Here is a 21,513-nt window from a genome sequence, read left to right as displayed (position 1 = left end):
GGGGTGCCCCCGGAGGGCACAAACTCTGCCCTTTGAGGACACTCCGCCTTGGGGCCACTGGTTATACAGCGCTAACGGAGAGGGCAAGTGAACGAGCAGCAACAGCATTTATATATCTCCATCAGCATCCCACAGGCGACACAATCTGACACCGAGCCACCTCGGGAGATATTGGCACAGGTGAGCGAAAGCTGGGTTAAAGAGGTCGGTTTTAAGGAGGAGAGGGAGAGGCGGAGAGGTTTAGGGAGGGAGTTCCAGAGCTTGTGCCTTCAGCTGCCTGGGCCCCGGCCACCAATGGTGGGGCGATGGAAATTGGGGGATGGGCAAGAGGCCAGAATTGGAGGAGTGCAGAGATCTCGGCGGGGGGAGGGGTGTGGGGCTGGAGGAGGTTACAGAGATAGGGAGGGGTGTAGGGACTGGAGGGGGTTACAGAGATGGGGAGGGGTGTAGGGGCTGGAGGTGGTTAGAGATAGGGAGGGGTGTAGGGGCTGGAGGGGGTTACAGAGATAGGGAGGGGTGTAGGGGGTTACAGAGATAGGGAGGGGTGTAGGGGCTGGAGGGGGTTACAGAGATAGGGAGGGGTGTAGGGGGTTACAGAGATAGGGACGGGTGTAGGGGCTGGAGGAGGTTAGAGATAGGGAGGGGTGTAGGGGCTGGAGGGGGTTACAGAGATGGGGAGGGGTGTAGGGGCTGGAGGAGGTTAGAGATAGGGAGGGGTGTAGGGGCTGGAGGGGGTTACAGAGATGGGGAGGGGTGTAGGGGCTGGAGGGGGTTACAAAGATAGGGAGGGGTGTAGGGGCTGGAGGAGGTTAGAGATGGGGAGGGGTGTAGGGGCTGGAGGGGGTTACAGAGATAGGGAGGGGTGTAGGGGCTGGAGGGGGTTACAGAGATAGGGAGGGGTGTAGGGGCTGGAGGAGGTTAGAGATAGAGAGGGGTGTAGGGGCTGGAGGAGGCTAGAGATAGGGAGGGGTGTAGGGACTGGTGGAGGTTACAGAGATAGGGAGGGGTGGAGATTAGAGATAGGGAGGGGTGTAGGGGCTGGAGGAGGTTAGAGATAGGGAGGGGTGTAGGGGCTGGAGAGGGTTTGAACACGAGGATGAGAATGTAAAAAATCGAGGAGTTGGGATGAAGAACCACATGACTCGAGGAGACAATGTGGCTGGCTGTCCCCCACCGATACAATAACGTTGACGGAGAGCTCTCCTGGGGTGCAGCCCTTCTACACTGTCACTGAGACAAGACGCTGGATCATCCTGGGACAGGGGCCTGTGCTGGGGGTAACACCGGGCAGTATCCTTTAGTCCGTGTCTCGATGATTTGTGGTGGGGGGGGGTGTCTGGGCTGACACTCTTGCCTTGTCCAGTTTGCAGAGGTTGCTTGACGCTGTGTGTGTGTTGTACGTTCCCGGTCCTCCTGTAGCTGGAGCTGTCCCTCAACGATGTCAAGAAGCAACTGCACGACGAGATGCTTCGGCGCGTGGGCAGTGAGAACCGAGCCCAGACCATCCAAGAAGAGCTGGACTTCCAGAGGAACCTGTACGGTGAGGTACGTGTGTGTCCTTGTGCTGTAACCTGTCTCGGTGACTCCGGGGCCCTTCGAGCTGCTTTACGCGGTGCCCGAGCTCGGTGTGTGTGGAGCGTTCTCATCGCCCCCACCTGTCTGTGTGTCTTCCCCCCCCCCCCCCCCCCCCCCCCCCCCACCCAGTTTCTGGCCATGCCCAGAATCTCGCTCGGCCACAAACCTCCCATTTCTCGACTAACCCCATTCCCCATTCTCCCCGCCATTTCACTCTCCTTCATATCCCAATCCCCCCGGGTCCTTCCCACCCCTCCCATCTCTCTTTCTCTATCCCCCCCCCTCTCTCTTGCCATCTTGCTGTCTGACCCCACCCACGTCCATCGCTCCCGAGCCGAGTCTGCCTTGCACCTCTCTTTGCTAACTCCTCTCCGAATGTATCGTTCCCATTCCTCTCTCAATCCCACTTTCCGTAGATATTTACGGCGCGGAAGGAGGCCATTCCGGCCCATCGTGTCCGCCCCGGCCGACAAAGAGCCGCACGGCCTTCGGTCAGCAGTCCTGAAGGTTACGTATAAACCCGTGAACAATGGCGGAAAGGCAAAGAGCACCCGGCCCAACCAGTCCGCCCCACACAACTGCGACACCCCTTACACTGAAACATTCTACACTCCACCCCTCCACGTTTGCCTCCCCGAAGCCTTTAACATCTCAAGCCACCTTCCCCCACCCCATCACCCCACGTGGTCTTGGCCTGCCGACCCCTTCCCCCCTCTGCCCAAACCTCACCTCGATTGGTTCTCTTTCTCCCCCCCCCCCCCCTTGTTGTATCCTAGTGTGATTGGCTATCGGTCCACCAGATTCAGCAAGCGAGCGGGACTGGAGTGAGTGAGTACGCGCCTCGCGCTCTTCGCCAGTGACGGGGCCAGACTCGCTGGCTATTGCAAGACCCCCTCCTCTTTCTCCCACCCCCCCCCCCCCCTCCCAAAAACCTGGAGCCACCCCCCTGACACTCCATCGCCCTTTTATCTTGCACCACAATTCAGAGGGCACTGTAACCTCGGCCAAACAATTCCTCGGTGCATTGGCCCCCCTCGAGTTCTGCCCTTGTGCTCAGCTGTGGACTTACCCCGGGATTCAGGAAGGTTAAGCCCCCAGGGATGGGAGTGAAACTATTGTTGGATAAAGACCTCCCATGGTCACTGTGCCCTGCCCGTTAACCCCCTCGCTGTTCCTTGTCTCTCCATTCAGCCCCCACTGCACAAACTCGTGAGTTGCCTGAAATAACTCGAGACCAAAAAGTCTCGTCAGACTGGTGTTGGAATGCAACGATGCATTCCACGGTAGAATAGCGGCTTGCACAGTGTGAACGTCAATAACTGATAACAGACAGCTCCAAACATCTGAAGGCCATGAACGGCCCGTCCGACTCCAGTTCTGGGAGGATGTGAAGAGAGATGTTTCACTCGAGGGGTTAGACAAGGAACTCGACAAGTCATAGGTTTAAATGATCTTGTCCATATCCCATACCAGGCCCACCCCTAAAAAGAGAATAACAGAGATCCATAAGAGGTTTCAGGGCAGACGGTGAAGGCAAACTCTTCATTCCACCAGCCGTCTGTCCGATTGGGACTAGTACCAGCTGCTTGTCATGGTCGTATGTCTATCCTGTTTTTGTGTGTTTGACTATATTTGAACGACCGCTCCCTTAATAAAATGCCGTGTGACTCCTCAGACCCTTTGGGTATCTGTGGGTGATCCATGATCCTAATCTTACACTGTCCCATCTCTCCATTAACCCCTCGCCATGACGCTTCTCTCCATTAACCCCTCCCGTGATCCTAATTTTAGTGTTCCAGCTTTCCATTAACTCCTCACGTCTGTCTCTGCATGACCTGTGATCCTAATCTTACACAGTCCCCGTCTCTCCATCAACCCCCTTGCTATCCCACATCTCTCCATTAACCCCTCGCTGCGCCCTGTCTGTGCAACCTGTAATCCTAATCTTACACAGTCCCTGTCTCTCCGTTAACCCCTCGCGTGTCCATTTATCCATTAACCCCTCGCTGCGCCCCGTGTCTCTCCATTAACCCCTCGCGTGTCCATTTATCCATTAACCCCTCGCTGCGCCCCGTGTCTCTCCATTAACCCCTCGCGTGTCCATTTATCCATTAACCCCTCGCTGCGCCCCGTGTCTCTCCATTAACCCCTCACACATGTCCCATCTGTGTGACCTGTGATCCTAATCTTACACAGTCCCTGTCTCTCCATTAACCCCTCGCGTGTCCCCATCTATCCATTAACCCCTCCCTGCGCCCCGTGTCTCCATGTGTCCGGCCTCTCCATTAACCCCTCGCCATGCCCGGAGCTGCCCGAGAGGATGACCTGACCCGCCTTCTCTCTCTCTCCCGACAGGAAATCCGCGATACAAAACGGCGCCACGAGTCGCGCCTGGTGGAGATTGATTCCGGGCGCCAGCAGGAGTATGAGAGCAAGCTGGCTGAAGCCCTGCACGATCTGCGGGCCCACCACGAGGAGCAAGTCCGGCTGTACAAGGACGAGCTGGCGAAAACCTACAATTCCAAGGTAACCTCGGCCCTGGTCTCTGCGAAAAACCTCACCCACTCAGTGAACATCTGGCTTAACGCTGAGCTCCCCCCCCACCCAACTACAGGGCTCGAATACAGGGGGGAGGAAGTTTACCCACAGCTATACAGAGCCCCGGTTAAAAAGAAAAAGCTTTGCATTTATATAGCGCCTTTCATGACCACCGGATGTCCCAAAGCGCTTTACAGCTAATTAAATACTTTTGGAGTGTGGTCACTGTTGTAATGTGGGAAACGTTGCAGCCAATTTGCGCACAGCAGGCTCCCACACACAGCATTGTGATAATGACCCAGATCATCTGTTTTTTGTTATCTTGATTGAGGGATAAATATTGGCCCCAGGACACCGGGGAGAACTCCCTAGCTCTCTTTTGCCATAGTGCCGTGCGATCTTTTATGCCCACTTGAGAGGGCTGACGGGGCCTCGGTTTAACGTCTCCTCAGAAAGAGGCCCCTCCGACGGTGCGGCGCTCCCTCAGTACTGCCCCTCCGACAGTGCGGCACTCCCTCAGTACTGCCCCTCCGACAGTGCGGCGCTCCCTCAGTACTGCCCCTCCGACAGTGCGGCGCTCCCTCAGCACACCGCACTGGGAGTGTCGGCCTACATATTAAGTACTCAAGTTCCTGGAGTGGGAATTGAACCCACAACCTTCTGACTGAGCTGCCCACCTACCCAGAGCTGGAGCACTGTGTGCAATTCTGGGCTCAGCACTCTCAGAAGGATAAATTGGCCGTGGACGGAATGCAGCGTGGGTGCAGTCTGGGACAAGGGGGACATCACCTTAAAATCAGAGGCAGGCCGCTCAGGGGAGAGGTTCGGAAACATCTCTTCACGTGCAGGGTGGTAGATGTGTGGAACTCTCCCTGTAATTGGCCACACTTCTTGGTGTCGTGTTGAAGCTAGCTGGAGAATCAGAGCTACGCTCACGTTACGCTACACTCTGACAGAGACTGATACACTCCCCCACACCAAGCAGCAGATGTCAGCTCAATCAATCATTGTACATCTGAGAGCGACTGATTTATTTGCTAGACCAGGGTAGAAAAGGATATGGAGCAGAGACTGGTGGATGGGGTTGAGCTGCAGATCAGCCTTTATCTCATTGAAAGGGCTCGAGGGGCTGAATGGCCTCCTCCTGTTCCTGAGTGACAACACCTGCCTCATGCACAGGTACCAACAACACTGACCGGGCAGATTTTGGCAGAAAAAATCAGAGCAAGTTATTATTTAAATGGAGAAGGATTGCAAAGTGCTGCAGTACAGCGGGACCTGGGGGTCCTTGTGCATGAAACACAAAAGGATAGTATGCAGTTACAGCAAGTGATCAGGAAGGCCAATGGTATCTTGGCATTTATTGCAAAGGGGATGGAGAATAAAAGCAGGGAAGTCTTGCTACAGTTATACAGGGTATTGGTGAGGTCACACCTGGAGTACTGCGTGCAGCTTTGGTTTCCATATTTACGAAAGGATATATCTGCTTTGGAGGCAGTTCAGAGAAGGTTCACTCGGTTGATTCCGGAGATGAGGGGGTTGACTTATGAGGAAAGGTTAAGTAGGTTGGGCCTCTACTCATTGGAGTTCAGAAGAATGAGAGGTGATCTTATCGAAACGTATAAGATTATGAGGGGGCTTGACAAGGTGGGTGCAAAGAGGATGTTTCCACTGATGGGGGAGACTAGAACTAGGGGGCATGGTCTTAGAATAAGGGGCCGCCCATTTAAAACTGAGATGAGGAGACATTTCTCTCAGAGGGTTGTAAATCTGTGGAATTCTCTGCCTCAGAGAACTGTGGAAGCCGGGGCATTGAATAAATTTAAGACAGAAATAGACAGTTTCTTAAACGATAAGGGGTTATGGGGAGCGGGCAGGGAAGTAATCAGATCAGCCATGATCGTATTGAATGGCGGAGCAGACTTGAGGGGCCGTATGGCTTACTACTGCTCCTATTATGTTCCTGCAATGGGCAGTCCGGGATCTGGGCTGCAAATTATGTTCAGCTACTCGCCTGATGTTGTCCCTCCAAGACCACTGCTCCACCCCCTCCCTGTGGGGCAGTGATGTTAATGGGAGCATGCATGCGGGTGATTGTAGCTCTGAAGGTCATTCGGAGCGCAATTGCAACTGTCGCTGTCGGGGCTGCAGCTTTCGTCCCTCGCTTCGAAAGATGGCTGTCGCGCTTTGATAGCGAGGTTCCGATCTCACGTGGATAACGCCACATTACTGTTTCCCCCACGCAGTTGGAGAACGCAAAGCTCTCGGTCGAGAGGAACAACAACCTGATCGGTGCGGCTCACGAGGAACTTTCATCGACCCGGCTGCGGATGGAGACCATGACATCACAGCTGAAGCAACTGCAGAATCAGGTGAGGCTCACGACAAGCGCCCCTTTGCTTCTCGACCACCAGTGCTGACGGTGGAATGCCGCATAAAAGGTTAACGCACAAGATAAGAGCTCACCGGGGTTGGGGGTAATATATCAGCATGGATAGAGGATTGGCTAACTGAAAACAGAGGGGCGGGATAAATGGGTCATTTTCCGGTTGGCAAACAGTAACTAGTGGGGTGCCGCAGGGATCAGTGCTGGGTCCTCAACTATTTACAATCTATATTAATGACTTGGAAGAAGGGACTGAGTGTAATGTAGCCAAGTTTGCTGACGATACAAAGATGGGAGGAAAAGCAATGTGTGAGGAGGACACACACAATCTGCAAAATGACATAGACAGGCTAAGTGAGTGGGCAAAAATTTGACGGATGGAGTATAATGTGGGGAAAATGTGAGGTTATCCACTTTGGTAGGACAAATAAAAAAAGCAAGTTATTATTTTAAATGGGGATGGACTACAAAGTGCTGCAGTACAGCGGGACCTGGAGGTACTTGTGCATGAAACACAAAAGGTAGTATGCAGGTACAGCAAGTGATCAGGAAGGCCAATGGTATCTTGGCCTTTATTGCAAAGGGGATTGAGTATAAAAGCAGGGAAGTCTTGCTACAGTTATACAGGGTATTGGTGAGGCCACACCTGGAGTACTGCGTGCAGTTTTGGTTTCTGTATTTAAGGAAGGATATACTTGCTTTGGAGGCAGTTCAGAGAAGGTTCACTTGGTTGATTCCTGAGATGAGGGGGTTGACTTATGAGGAGAGGTTGAGGAGGTTGGGCCTCTACTCATTGGAGTTTAGAAGAATGAGGTGATCTTATCGAAAGGTATAAGATTCTGAGGGGGCTTGACAGGGTAGATGCAGAGAGGATGTTTCCCCTCGTGGGGGAATCTAGAACTAGGGGATGTAGTTTCAGAATAAGGGGCCGCCCATTTAAAATTGAGATGAGGAGGAATTTCTTCTCTGAGGGTTGTAAATCTGTGGAATTCTCTGCCCCAGAGAGCTGTGGAGGCTGGGACATTGAATACATTTAAGGCGGAGATAGACAGATTTTTGAACGATAAGGGAGTGAAGGGTTACGGGGAGCGGGCGGGGAAGTGGAGCTGAGTCCATGATCGGATCAGCCATGATGGTATTAAATGGCGGAGCAGGCTCGAGGGGCCGAATGGCCGACTCCTGCTCCCATGGTCCCGGAATTGTTAAAACACTGGAGAGACGTCGGGGGGAGGGTCTGGGTATATCGATCATTAACATGTCACAAACAGGTACAGAAAGTAAGCAATAAGGCGAATGGGATGCTGGCCTTTATATCTGGAGGACTGGAACACAAGGGGATAGAAGGTATACTGCAGCTGTACAAAGCCCTGGTCCGACCATACCTGGAGCATCGTGAGCAGTTCTTGGCACCGCACCTTGGGGAGGGTATTTTGGCCTTGGGGAGAACAATGTGGGTTTACCAGAACGATACCCGCACTCCAAGGGTTAAGTTACGAGGCCAGATTGCACAAACTCTGGTTGTGTTCCCTGGAATTTAGGAGGTTAGTGGGTGTCGAAATCTCGACCTCCGAAAAGAATGACTCCGACACTTACAGCTCCGGTAGAAGTTTCTTTAATTCGCTTGCTAGCAAGGGGTAGGTCACACTCAGTCAAGGGCTAAGTGAACACCTCCGCAATGGTACAGCTTCACAAGATATTTATACAGTAAAATCCAAGTTCTGGCCTCTCCCTGTGTATTGCTCTGTCTCACAGTCAGTGAATACAGATAAAGAGTTAATTACTATATCCTGGTCCTAACATGGTATCCAGATATTTCCTTTTGTCAGGGTTATCAGTTGGCCAGCCGGCCATTACTCCATGAATCATATGTGATGGGCTATCACCTGTCTTGTATTGTGTCAGGATTGTTCAATTTCCTGGTCAGTTTATCGTTTACATCAAAAGGATGAGGTCTCTACAAGAGATAGTGGCTGGTGGAATGGAGTACATAGGAAAGCTGGGGTGACATGGAACTGGTTAGGTGTAGACAACAGGAGAGCACCATGGGGGGGGGGGGGGTACTTGTCTCAGCATGACTTGTCTCCTAGCTGTCTGATGGCCATCAGCCATCTCAAACCAGGTTTAGCTGTTTATGCAAGCTGACTGCTAAAATGCAGAAAGTTCTGGAAGGGCCAGGACTCCATTTTGATATATATATATTGCAAAGGGCACACAAATACCGCGTGGTATCAGCTTAGATAAAAATACATTTCCACAGGGGTGAACTGATTTGAATAAGATATATTAAGGGGAACAGACAGGGTAGATAGAGAGACTCTATTTCGGCTGGTTGGGGGGTCTCGGACTAGGGGCATAGTCTGACAATTAAAGCCAGACCTTCTGGGAGTGAGATTAGGAAACAGTATTAGTATTAGGCGGTCCCTCGAAGTGAGGATGACTTGCTTCCACATCAAAAAGGGATGAGTTCCCAGGTGTTTCAATGAAGGACCTAATATTCTGGATCCCGAACTACATCCTGAAGGGTGGAAGATGCCTGTGGGTGGATTTTTTTAACGTGGGGTGACCGTTGTACACCAGCCACCACACGGGGCTTGACAGAGCAAGGTCTTGGTCCAGGGGCAAGGGTTAACCAGGGGCAAGGGTTAACCAGGACCAAGCTCAGTTAGGAAACACTTTTACACCACACACACGGTGGGAGAGGTTTGGAACTCTCTCCCGCAAACGGCAATTGACGCTGGGGGTTAATTAATTTTAAATCTGAGATCAATAGCTTTTTGTTAACTGCTAGCCTGCCTTGTCCCTTCAAGACCACTCATGCACTCCTCCCGGAACAGGCTCGAAGGGCTGAATGGCCTCCTGTTCTTGTGTCCCTACATTTACGACAGTCACCCAGAAATCCAACGGGGAATTCAGGAGAAACCCCTTTACCCAGAGAGCGGTGACAATGTGGAACTCGCTGCCACAGGGAGGGGTTGAGGTGAATAGTTACGATGTATTTTAGGGGAGGCTGGATAAACACACGGGGGAGAAGGGAATCGAACCAGAATCTGCTGGAAACGTTCAGCGGGTCAGGTAGCATCTGCGGAGGGAGAAGCCGAGTTAACGTTTCAGGCCGATGACATTTCACCAGAACTGGGAAAAGTTAGAGATGTGACGGGCGAGCTGGGTGGGACGATCTTCTCCGGTTCTGTGAGTGTGCTTCTCTCCGTGTGTGTGTGTGTGTGTGTGTGTGTGTCTCTCTCTCTCTCTCCGTCTCTCTCTCTCTCTGTCCCTCTCTCTCTCTCTCTCTCTCTCTCTGTGCGTCTCTCTCTCGCTCTGTGTGTGTGTGTGTCTCTCTCTCTCTCTCTCTCTCTCTCCCTCTCTCTCTCTCTCTCTCCGTCCCTCTCTCTCTCTCTCTCTCTCTCGCTCTGTGTGTCTCTCTCTCTCTCTCTCTCTCGCTCTGTGTGTCTCTCTCTCTCTCTCTCACACTCTGTGTCTCTCTCTCTCTCTCTCTCTCTCGCTCTGTGTCTCTCTCTCTCTCTCTCTCTCTCGCTCTGTGTCTCTCGCTCTGTGTCTCTCTCTCTCTCTCGCTCTGTGTGTGTCTCTCTCTCTCTCTCGCTCTGTGTCTCTCTCTCTCTCGCTCTGTCTCTCTCGCTCTGTCTCTCTCGCTCTCTCTCGCTCTGTCTCTCTCGCTCTCTCTCGCTCTGTCTCTCTCGCTGTCTCTCGCTCTGTCTCTCTCGCTGTCTCTCGCTCTGTCTCTCTCTCTGTCTCTCGCTCTGTGTCTCTCTCTCGCTCTGTGTCTCTCTCTTGCTCTCTCTCTCGCTCTGTGTCTCTCTCTTGCTCTCGCTCTCGCTCTCGCTCTCGCTCTCTCTCTCGCTCTGTGTGTCTCTCTCTCTCTCTCGCTCTGTGTCTCTCTCTTTTTCTCTCTCTCTCTCTCTCTCTCTCGCTCTGTGTCTGTCTCTCTCTCTCTCTCTCTCTCGCTCTGTGTCTCTCTCCCTCTCTCTCGCTCTGTCTCTCTCTCTCTCTCTCTCTCTCTCGCTCTGTGTCTCTCTCTCTCTCTCGCTCTGTGTCTCTCTCTCTCTCTCTCTCTCTGTGTCTCTCTCTCTCTCTCTCTCTGTGTCTCTCTCTCTCTCTCTCTCTCTCTCTCGCTCTGTCTCTCTCTCTCTCTCTCTCTGGAGACATATTCTGGTCTGTCGGGGAATAAAATGTGGGTTTTTGCATCTCCTGCAGCTGGCGGCCAAGGAAAGCAAGATCCAGGAGCTGGAGGCCGCTCTGCAGCGTGAGCGCGACTCGTGTCGGCGCCTGATGAGTGACAAGGACCGAGAGATGGCAGACATGCAGCGCCGGATGCAGATCCAGCTGGACGAGTACCAGGAGCTGCTCGATGTCAAACTGGCTCTGGACATGGAGATCAACGCCTACCGCAAGATGCTGGAGGGGGAAGAGGAGAGGTAACTCTGCTCGGGGCAAAACCCCCACTTTGTAAAATACCAGCATAGAAAAAGCAACGGGAGACTTGCATTTATATAGCGCCTCTCGCGACCACCAGGCGTCTCAAAGCGCTTCACAGCCAGTGAAGTACTTTTTGAAGTTGCAATGTGATAATGACCAGACAATCTGTTCTTCGAGTACAAGAGCAAAGGTGGTAACGCCTAAACTTCAAACAAAATCTCTGGCTCAACCCCAGCTGGAGTGTTGCGTGCGATTCTGAGCTCCGCACTGTCGGGAGGATGTTCAGGCCTTGAGCGTGCACAAGTTCCAGGCTGACACTGCAGTGCAGTGCTGAGGGAGCCCCGCACTGTCGGAGGGGCAGTGCTGAGGGAGTGCTGCACTGTCGGAGGGGCAGTACTGAGGGAGTGCTGCACTGTCGGAGGGGCAGTGCTGAGGGAGTGCCGCACTGTCGGAGGGGCAGTACTGAGGGAGCCCCGCACTGTTGGAGGGGCAGTACTGAGGGAGTGCCGCACTGTCGGAGGGGCAGTACTGAGGGAGCCCCGCACTGTCGGAGGGGCGGTGCTGAGGGAGCCCCGCACTGTCGGAGGGGCGGTGCTGAGGGAGCCCCGCACTGTCGGAGGGGCGGTGCTGAGGGAGCCCCGCACTGTCGGAGGGGCGGTGCTGAGGGAGCCCCGCACTGTCGGAGGGGCGGTGCTGAGGGAGCCCCGCACTGTCGGAGGGGCGGTGCTGAGGGAGCCCCGCACTGTCGGAGGGGCGGTGCTGAGGGAGCCCCGCACTGTCGGAGGGGCGGTGCTGAGGGAGCCCCGCACTGTCGGAGGGGCGGTGCTGAGGGAGCCCCGCACTGTCGGAGGGGCGGTGCTGAGGGAGCCCCGCACTGTCGGAGGGGCGGTGCTGAGGGAGCCCCGCACTGTCGGAGGGGCGGTGCTGAGGGAGCCCCGCACTGTCGGAGGGGCGGTGCTGAGGGAGCCCCGCACTGTCGGAGGGGCGGTGCTGAGGGAGCCCCGCACTGTCGGAGGGGCGGTGCTGAGGGAGCCCCGCACTGTCGGAGGGGCGGTGCTGAGGGAGCCCCGCACTGTCGGAGGGGCGGTGCTGAGGGAGCCCCGCACTGTCGGAGGGGCGGTGCTGAGGGAGCCCCGCCCTGTCGGAGGGGCGGTGCTGAGGGAGCCCCGCCCTGTCGGAGGGGCGGTGCTGAGGGAGCCCCGCCCTGTCGGAGGGGCGGTGCTGAGGGAGCCCCGCCCTGTCGGAGGGGCGGTGCTGAGGGAGCCCCGCCCTGTCGGAGGGGCGGTGCTGAGGGAGCCCCGCCCTGTCGGAGGGGCGGTGCTGAGGGAGCCCCGCCCTGTCGGAGGGGCGGTGCTGAGGGAGCCCCGCCCTGTCGGAGGGGCGGTGCTGAGGGAGCCCCGCCCTGTCGGAGGGGCAGTGCTGAGGGAGTGCCGCACTGTCGGAGGGGCCGTCTTTCGGATGAGACGTTAAACCGAGGCCCCGTCTGCCCCCTCGGGTGGATGTAAAAGATCCCGGGGCCACTATTGGAAGAAGAGCAGGGGGAGTTCTCCCCGGTGTGCTGGGCCCAATATTTATCCCTCAATCAACATCATAAAAAAAAAATGATTATCTCATTATTATCACATTGCTGTGTGCGGGAGCTTGCTGTGCGCAAGTTGGCTGCTGCGTTTCCCACAATACAACAGTGACCACTCTCCAAAATGTTTCATTTGGCTGTAAAGCACTTTGAGATGTCCGGTGGTCGTGAAAGGCGCTATATAAATGTAAGTCTTTCTTTCTTGGAGAGGGCGTGGAGGAGATTTGCCCGAACGGTCCCATGTGTAAGATTTGGATCGCGGGTCACACGCAGATTACCCAAAGGGTCTCGGGAGGCAGAGGTCGTTTTAGTCAGGAGCGGCAGTTCAAATATAATCAAATACCATGTGCAATCAGAATCGACTTGCGACGAGCAGTTGGTACTGCTCCCGATCGGATAGATGGCTGGTGTGTATAAACAGCTCTTCCCTCCACTGTCTGTGCTTTAGATATATCTCCTCTTCTCCTTGCTCCTTTTTAAGGGGTGCTCCTGGGGTAGAATATGGACAGGACTGTCTAACCTGTGAGGGCTCTTCCTCAACCAAGGTGCCCAATGGCATGTCGAGTTCTTTGTCTCAACTTTCAGATAGAAACCCCCCCCCCCCCATGGAATATCGTTCCTTTGCTTATCTCTTGTTTGGACCTCTGCTTACCTGTTCTTGGACAGTTTGTTTATCAAGGCTCCCTATTCGCCCTCTCACCAAGGCCTGGTTCTGCACTACGCCCTTGTAACCGGGTAGTCTCCTGTGCAACTCCTTATCTGACATGACTGGAATTCTTCTGTGTCATCAACTTGGGCAAACCGCTGAGCTTGGGGAGCCTGGATTTAAAACTGAGATGAGGAGGAATTTCTTCTCAGAGGGCTGTAAATCTGTGGCATTCTCTGCCCCAGAGAGATGTGGAGGCTGGGTCATTGAATATATTTAGACAGATCTTTGAGCTATAAGGGGAGTCGAGCGATATTGGGAGCGGGCGGGGAAGTGGAGCTGAGGTCTAAGATCAGCCATGATCTTCTTGAATGGCGGAGCGGGCTCGAGGGGCCGAATGGCCGACTCCTGCTCCTAATTTTCATGACATTGCTCCCTCTATCTGTGCCCTCGCTCCCTCTCTCTGTAGGGCAGTGGGTATCTGTGCCTGCGCTCTCTCGATCGGCCGGGCGGTGGGTATCTGTGCCCACGCTCCCTCGCTCGGCCGGGTGCTGGGAATCTGTGCCCGCGCTCCCTCGCTCGGCCGGGCGCTGGGTATCTGTGCCCTTGCTCGGCCGGGCGCTGGGTATCTGCGCCCACTCTCCCCCTCTCTGTAGGGTGGTGGGTATCTGTGCCCACGCTCCCCCTCTCTGTAGGGCAGTGGGTATCTGTGCCCACGCTCCCTCGATCAGCCGGGCGGTGGGTATCTGTGCCCACGCTCCCCCTCTCTGTAGGGCGGTGGGTATCTGTGCCCACGCTCTCCCTCTCTGTAGGGCGGTGGGTATCTGTGCCCACACTCCCCCTCTCTGTAGGGCGGTGGGTATCTGCGCCCACGCTCCCCCTCTGTAGGGTGGTGGGTATCTGTGCCCACTCTCCCCCTCTCTGTAGGGCAGTGGGTATCTGTGCCCACGCTCCCCCTCTCTGTAAGGCGGTGGGGATCTGTGCCCACGCTCCCTCGATTGGCCGGGCGGTGGGTATCTGTGCCCGCGCTCCCCCTCTCTGTAGGGCGGTGGGTATCTGTGCCCGCGCTCCCCCTCTCTGTAGGGTGGTGGGTATCTGTGCCCACGCTCCCCCTCTCTGTAGGGCAGTGGGTATCTGTGCCCACGCTCCCCCTCTCTGTAGGGCAGTGGGTATCTGTGCCCACGCTCCCCCTCTCTGTAGGGCAGTGGGTATCTGTGCCCACGCTCCCCCTCTCTGTAGGGCAGTGGGTATCTGTGCCCACGCTCCCCCTCTCTGTAGGGCGGTGGGTATCTGCGCCCACGCTCCCTCGATCGGCCGGGCGGTGGGTATCTGTGCTCGCGCTCCCTCGATCGGCCGGGCGGTGGGTATCTGTGCCCACGCTCCCCCTCTCTGTAGGGCAGTGGGTATCTGTGCCCACGCTCCCCCTCTCTGTAGGGCGGTGGGTATCGATCACCTGGGCACTGACGCTGTTCTCTGTTTGCAGGCTCCGACTGTCTCCGAGCCCCCCGCCCCAGGTCTCCGTCTCCCGCACCAGGCACTCCGTCCACACCTCGCAGACGACCGGGGGGAAGAAGCGACGGCTGGACGAGCTGGAGAGCGAGGCTTCAAGCAGCAGCAACACCAGCATCTCCCAGCAGGCGACCTCCAAGGGCCGTGTGGTGGTCGATTCCATTGACCTGGACGGGAAGTTTGTGAGGTTGACCAACAAGTCAAACGAGGTGAGTCCGCGAGTTCGGAAATGTCATTCCTTCAACATACACCAGGAATATCGCCCAGCCAGTCAGCCAGCCAATCGTAGCAACAGGAGGCGGCCATTCAGCCCCTCGAGTCTGTTCCGTCATTCAATTAACTCACGGCTGACCTGTATCTTAACCCCATCTACCCGCCTTGGTTCCATATCCCTCAATACCCTTCCCCAACAACAATCTAACAATCTCTGTCTTGAAAGCTCCAATTGACCCCCGACCTCCACAGCTTTTTGGGGGAGAGAGTTCCCGATTCCCACAGCCCTTTGTGTGAAGAAGTGCTCCCTGACATCGCCCCTGAACGGCCAGGCTCGAATTTTAAGGTGAGGCCCCCTTGTTCTGGGCTCATTTCCCCCCCCCCCCCACCAGAGGAAACAGTTTCTCGATCCACCCGATCGAATCCTTCAATCATCGTAAACACCCTCGATCAGATCGTCCCTCAATCTTCTACACTCGAGGGAACACAAGCCCAGTCTGTGCGGCCTGTCCTCGGGATTTAACCCTTTCAGTCCCCGGTATAACTCCCTCCACCACCCCCCCCTCCGAGGCCGATATATCCTCCCTGAGGGGCGGGGGGCCCGGAACTGGACGCAGTTACTCCCCACGGGGTCTGACCAGGGCTCATTGGCGATAACACTCTCCGTCCTTTACACATCCCGTTTCATTTTAATGTTTTTTTTTGTCTGCGCTATTTTGCCCGGCAGGTTTTCCCAGATGTGTCTCTTTTGAGTGAAGCGATTCTTCTGATATATAGATCGGTACTTCACTAATTTCCCCGCTGTAATGTGTGTACCTGTGACCATGCTCGCAGGTTTGAGTTGGGAATGGCTTAGCCATAAGAAATAGGAGCAGGAGTTGGCCATTCGGCCCCTCGAGCCTGCTCCGCCATTTAATACGATCATGGCTGATCCGATCATGGACTCAGCTCCACTTCCCTGCCCGCCCCCTTATCCCCTTATCGGTTAAGAAACTGTCTATTTCTGTCTTAAAATTATTCAATGTCCCAGCTTCCACAGCTCTCTGAGGCAGCGAATTCCACAGATTTACAACCCTCTGAGAGAAGAAATTCCTCCTCATCTCAGTTTTAAATGGGCGGCCCTTATTCTAAGACCATGCCCCCTAGTTCTAGTCTCCCCCATCAGTGGAAACATCCTCTCTGCATCCACCTTGTCAAGCCCCCTCATAATCTTGTATGTTTCGATAAGATCACCTCTCATTCTTCTGAATTCCAATGATTAGAGGCCCAACCTCCTCAACCTTTCCTCATAAGTCAACCCCCTCATCTCCAGAATCAACCGAGTGAACCTTCTCTGAACTGCCTCCAAAGCAAGTATATCCTTTCGTAAATACGGAGACCAACACTGCACGCAGTACTCCAGGTGTGGCCTCACCAATACCCTGTATAACTGTAGCAAGACTTCCCTGCTTTTATACTCTATCCCCTTTGCAGTAAAGGCCAACATTCCATTGGCCTTCCTGATCACTTGCTGTACCTGCATACTATCCTTTTATGTTTCATGCACAAGTACCCCCAGGTCCCGCTGTACTGCGGCACTTTGCAATCTTTCTCCATTTTAAATCATAACTTGCCAGTCACATGATGCTCAAGACTCAATAAAACCCCAGCTGGTTGGGTTCGGGGGATCCACGATGGGGCAGGTGGGTGTGAGCCTGGTGGATGAACTGGTAATGTGTCGTGTGATTGGTAAACTGATTTGTTGTTAATAGCACCTCCTGCACTGTTCCAACAAAACTCAACGCAAGCTCGAGGAACAGCCCCTCATCTTTCGTTTAGGCCCTTTACAGCCTTCTGGACTCGACATTGAGTTCAACAATTGCAGACCATAACCCCTGCCCATATTCTGCTCCCCTTCCTCTTCTTTTTTTTAAATACCCCCCCCCCCCCCCATTTTATGTAATTTTGTCTGTTTCCCATGGCAGCTGGTAATTATCCCGCCATTCACACCCTATCTCGTCTAACCTTTCTCTAACTTCTGCCATTACCATCTGTATTGTATAGGGTTAATCCCATAGGGTTAATTAGGATATTCCGACATTTGGTGTGTTTTCTGCTTCATGCCTCGTGGAATGTTGTTGATGCAGAGAGAGAGAGAGAGAGACCTTGATACGCACACCATCTTGTTTATGGGACGGTCGGCGCCTCGAGGTCTCATGTTTTGTGGAAGAACAGCTGGGGCCTTACAGATTAGGAGTTGGCCGTAAGCCACATGCACCCATGTTTGTTCAATAGTATAAAGGAACGGCACTGTCCCGTAGCTCTTTGAACTTTACCTTGGACCGTGATTTGTGAGTGGTGCTGGGATCCCCAAGGCTCCTGACTAGCCGTCGTTGCGGAGTTCCCAATGCGCTGGAGGCTGTGAGCATTGTTGCATCTTATCATCCTTCTCTTTTCTTCGTAAACTGTATTAGGTTTCTTTTCTCTCAGTAAACGGTGTTTTATCTTTACTTCATTTGTCTTGTCTCTTATTTAACATTCATCCAGATCCCGAACCTGGGTCTATTATTATCGATCCAAAACACCATCTCGAGTCGGCCCATCATCCCTTTTGTTTCGAATCTCTCCTGTCTTCCCCCATCACTGACCTTCCCTTTGTCTCTCTAATCTCTCCTGTCTTCCCCCATCACTGACCTTCCCCTGTCTCTCTAATCTCTCCTGTCTTCCCCCATCACTGACCTTCCCTTTGTCTCTCTAATCTCTCCTGTCTTCCCCCATCACTGACCTTCCCCTGTCTCTCTAATCTCTCCTGTCTTCCCCCATCACTGACCTTCCCCTGTCTCTCTAATCTCTCCTGTCTTCCCTCATCACCGACCTTCCCCTGTCTCTCTAATCTCTCCTGTCTTCCCCCATCACCAACCTTGCCTTTGTCTCTCTAATCTCTCCTGTCTTCCACCATCACCGACCTTCCCCTGTCTCTCTAATCTCTCCTGTCTTCCCTCATCACTGACCTTCCCTTTGTCTCTCTAATCTCTCCTGTCTTCCCCATCACTGACCTTCCCTTTGTCTCTCTAATCTCTCCTGTCTTCCTCCATCACTGACCTTCCCTTTGTCTCTCTAATCTCTCCTGTCTTCCCCCATCATTGACCTTTCCTTTGTCTCTCTAATCTCTCCTGTCTTCCCCCATCACCGACCTTCCCCTGTCTCTCTAATCTCTCCTGTCTTCCCCCATCACTGACCTTCCCTTTGTGTCTCGAATTTCTCCTGTCTTCCCCCATCACTGACCTTCCCTTTGTGTCTCGAATTTCTCCTGTCTTCCCCCATCACCGACCTTCCCCTGTCTCTCTAATCTCTCCTGTCTTCCCTCATCACTGACCTTCCCTTTGTCTCTTTAATCTCTCCTGTCTTCCCCCATCACCGACCTTCCCTTTGTCTCTCTAATCTCTCCTGTCTTCCCTCATCACTGACCTTCCCTTTGTCTCTCTAATCTCTCCTGTCTTCCTCCATCACTGACCTTCCCTTTGTCTCTCTAATCTCTCCTGTCTTCCCTCCATCACTGACCTTCCCTTTGTCTCTCGAATTTCTCCTGTCTTCCCCCATCACCGACCTTCCCTTTGTCTCTCTAATTTCTCCTGTCTTCCTCCATCACTGACCTTCCCTTTGTCTCTCTAATCTCTCCTGTCTTCCCCCATCACCGACCTTCCCCTGTCTCTCTAATCTCTCCTGTCTTCCCCCATCACTGACCTTCCCTTTGTCCTCCCTTCCCCCTTTCAGTGCTCCTTAAGAATCTGTTTACTTCGAACATTCGCCAGTTCTGATGAAGGATCGTTGACCCGAAACATTAACTCTCTTTCTCTCCACAGATGCTGCCTGACCCGCTGAGATTTCCAGCATCCTCTTTTTATTTCAGATTCCGCTGTGTTTTGCCTTTGTGTTGGTCCTTAATAGCAATGTGTTGCTATGAATTCTTAAGCAAAGAACCCATGAAGCAAATACATTACACGCACTTTGTAAAACGATAAATGTTGCTGGTTTTCCTGTTGCCGTTGAAGGAATCTAGCTTTATCTTTATCCATTTAATGTTTGATCTATCTCCACTCCGGGGTCACCATGATGTCTAATAGGGTTTCAGTGTCGATCACTATCTCCGTCCCGCTTTACACGGGAGCAACCTTCCAGGCTCCTTCCGGGGATGAGGGGATTGACTTATGAGGAAAGGTTGAGGAGGTTGGGCCTCTACTCATTGGAATTCAGAAGAATGAGAGGTGATCTTATCGAAATGTATCAGATTATGAGGGGGCTCGACAAGGTGGATGCAGAGAGGATGTTTCCACTGATGGGGGAGACTAGAACTAGGGGGCATGGTCTTAGAATAAGGGGCCGCCCATTTAAAACTGAGATGCACTTCCTCCACTGAGGGCGGACTGGTCTTTGGCCAGGGACTCCCAGGTGTCGGTGGGGATGTTGCACTTTACCAGGGAGGGTGGTCCCTGTAACGTTTCCTCTGCCCACCTTTGGCTCGTTTGCCCGTGAAGGAGTTCCGAGTCGAGCGCTTGCTTTGGGAGTCTCGTGTCGGGGGCATGCGGACAATGTGGCCCTGCCCAGCGGAGCTGGTCGAGTGTGGTCAGTGCTTCGATGCTGGGGATGTTGGCCTGGTCGAGGACGCTAACGTTGGTGCGTCTGTCCTCCCGGGGGATTTGTAGGATCTTGCGTTATGGGGAGCGGGCGGGGAAGTGGAGCTGAGTCCATGATCGGATCAGCCATGATCTCATTGAATGGCGGAGCAGGCTCGAGGGGCCGTATGGCCGACTCCTGCTCCTAATTCTTTTGTTCTTGTGTATCTGCAGATTGTTGCAGAAATGCTTATAGATTCCATCAGTTGCAATCTTCTCCCTCTTGTTGCAGGATCAGCCAATGGGGAACTGGCAGGTGAAGAGACAGATTGGGACCCGAGCTACCATAACCTACAAGTTTCCTCCGAAGTTCATCCTGCGATCTGGTATGTCCGTCACGGTAAGTAGCACACGCGTGTGTGTGTGTCCATGTCATTCACTTCCCATCATGGTCGCAGATGAAAACCCAAGATCGCGTCGACTTTTTTCAAACCCCCGTCTGTTCAAATGTGTCCTGCCACTTTTCGGAGGTTTCTGCATATCAAGCCCGGGTCTCTCTCCATCAGTCCCTCGGAATCGAGGAAGACTTGCTCCCACTCTTAACATGAGTTCTCAGGTGACTGAACAGTCCAATACGAGAGCCACAGTCCCTGTCACAGGTGGGACAGACAGTGGTTGAGGGAAGGGGAGGGTGGGACTGGTTTGCCGCACGCTCCTTCCGCTGCCTGCGCTTGGTTTCTGCATTCTCTCGGCGACGAGACTCGAGGTGCTCAGCGCCCTCCCGGATGCACTTCCTCCACTTAGGGCGGACTGGTCTTTGGGCCAGGGACTCCCAGGTGTCGGTGGGGATGTTGCACTTTATCAGGGAGGCTTTGAGGGTGGTCCCTTGTAACGTTTCCTCTGCCCACCTTTGGCTCGTTTGCCCGTGAAGGAGTTCCGAGTAGAGCGCTTGCTTTGGGAGTCTCGTGTCTGGGGCATGCGGACAATGTGGCCCTGCCCAGCGGAGCTGGTCGAGTGTGGTCAGTGCTTCGATGCTGGGGATGTGGGCCTGGTCGAGGACGCTAACGTTGGTGCGTCTGTCCTCCCAGGGGATTTGCAGGATCTTGCGGAGGCATCGTTGGTGGTATTTCTCCAGCGATTTGAGGTGTCTACTGTATGGAAATATAGAAAATAGATGCAGGAGTTGGCCATTCGGCCCTTCGAGCCTGCACCACCATTCAATATGATCATGGCTGATCATGCAACTTAAGTACCCCATTTCTGCTTTCTCTCCATACCCCTTGATCCCTTTCGCTGTAAGGTCCACATCTAACTCCCTTTTGAATATATCTAACGAACTGGCCTCAACAACTCTCTGTGGTAGAGAATTCCACAGGTTCACCACTCTGAGTGAAGAAGTTTCTCCTCATCTCGGTCCTAAATGGCTTACCCCTTATCCTTAGACTGTGTCCCCTGGTTCTGGACTTCCCCAACATTGGGAACATTCTTCCTGCAACTAACCTGTCCAGTCCCGTCAGAATTTTATATGTTTCTATGAGATCCCCTCTCATTCATCTACATTCCAGTGAATATAAGCCGAGTCGATCCAGTCTTTCTTCATATGTCAGTCCTGCCATCCCGGGAATCAGTCTGGTGAACCTTCGCTGCACTCCCTCAATAGCAAGAACGTCCTTCCTCAGATTAGGAGACCAAAACTGAGCACAATATTCCAGGTGAGGCCTCACCAAGGCCCTGTATATGGTTCATGCCTCTGAGCCAGGTCTCTACCTTGGGGAGACCAAGCGTAGATTGGGGTGACCGCTTTGCGGAACACCTCCGATCAGTCCGTGAGCGTGACCCCCCCGAGCTTCCGGCCGCCTGTCACTTTAATTCCCTGCCCCCACTTGCACTCTGACCTCTCCGTCCTTGGCCTCCTCCACTGTTCCAGCGAAGCTCAACGCAACCTCATCTTTTGTTTAGGCCCTTTACAGCCTTCGGGACTCCACATCGAGTTCCACAATTCCGGAGTGTAACCCCTGCCCATCTTTGGCTGCCTCCTCCGCCCCCG

General features: G+C 53.9%; 1 protein-coding gene across 6 annotated transcripts in view; it reads left to right on the top strand.

Moving 5' to 3' along the window:
* The window catches only part of lmna (lamin A), a 115,142-nt gene that overhangs the window by 61,495 nt on the left and 32,134 nt on the right, over nt 1-21,513 (top strand). For all 6 annotated transcript variants that reach the window (XM_070868701.1, XM_070868697.1, XM_070868700.1 and 3 more), the window contains exons 4-9: nt 1,420-1,545; nt 3,931-4,101; nt 6,360-6,485; nt 10,709-10,929; nt 14,636-14,870; nt 19,759-19,866. In XM_070868701.1, coding sequence (XP_070724802.1) covers nt 1,420-1,545; nt 3,931-4,101; nt 6,360-6,485; nt 10,709-10,929; nt 14,636-14,870; nt 19,759-19,866 — 987 coding nt within the window. The remainder of the gene's footprint in view (nt 1-1,419; nt 1,546-3,930; nt 4,102-6,359; nt 6,486-10,708; nt 10,930-14,635; nt 14,871-19,758; nt 19,867-21,513) is intronic.

The sequence above is a fragment of the Pristiophorus japonicus genome, chromosome 30, assembly GCF_044704955.1.
Source record: "Pristiophorus japonicus isolate sPriJap1 chromosome 30, sPriJap1.hap1, whole genome shotgun sequence".
Lineage (NCBI taxonomy): Eukaryota > Metazoa > Chordata > Chondrichthyes > Pristiophoridae > Pristiophorus > Pristiophorus japonicus.
The sequence above is the reverse complement of the archived record's forward strand: the minus strand, read 5'-3'. Positions and strand labels throughout refer to the sequence as shown.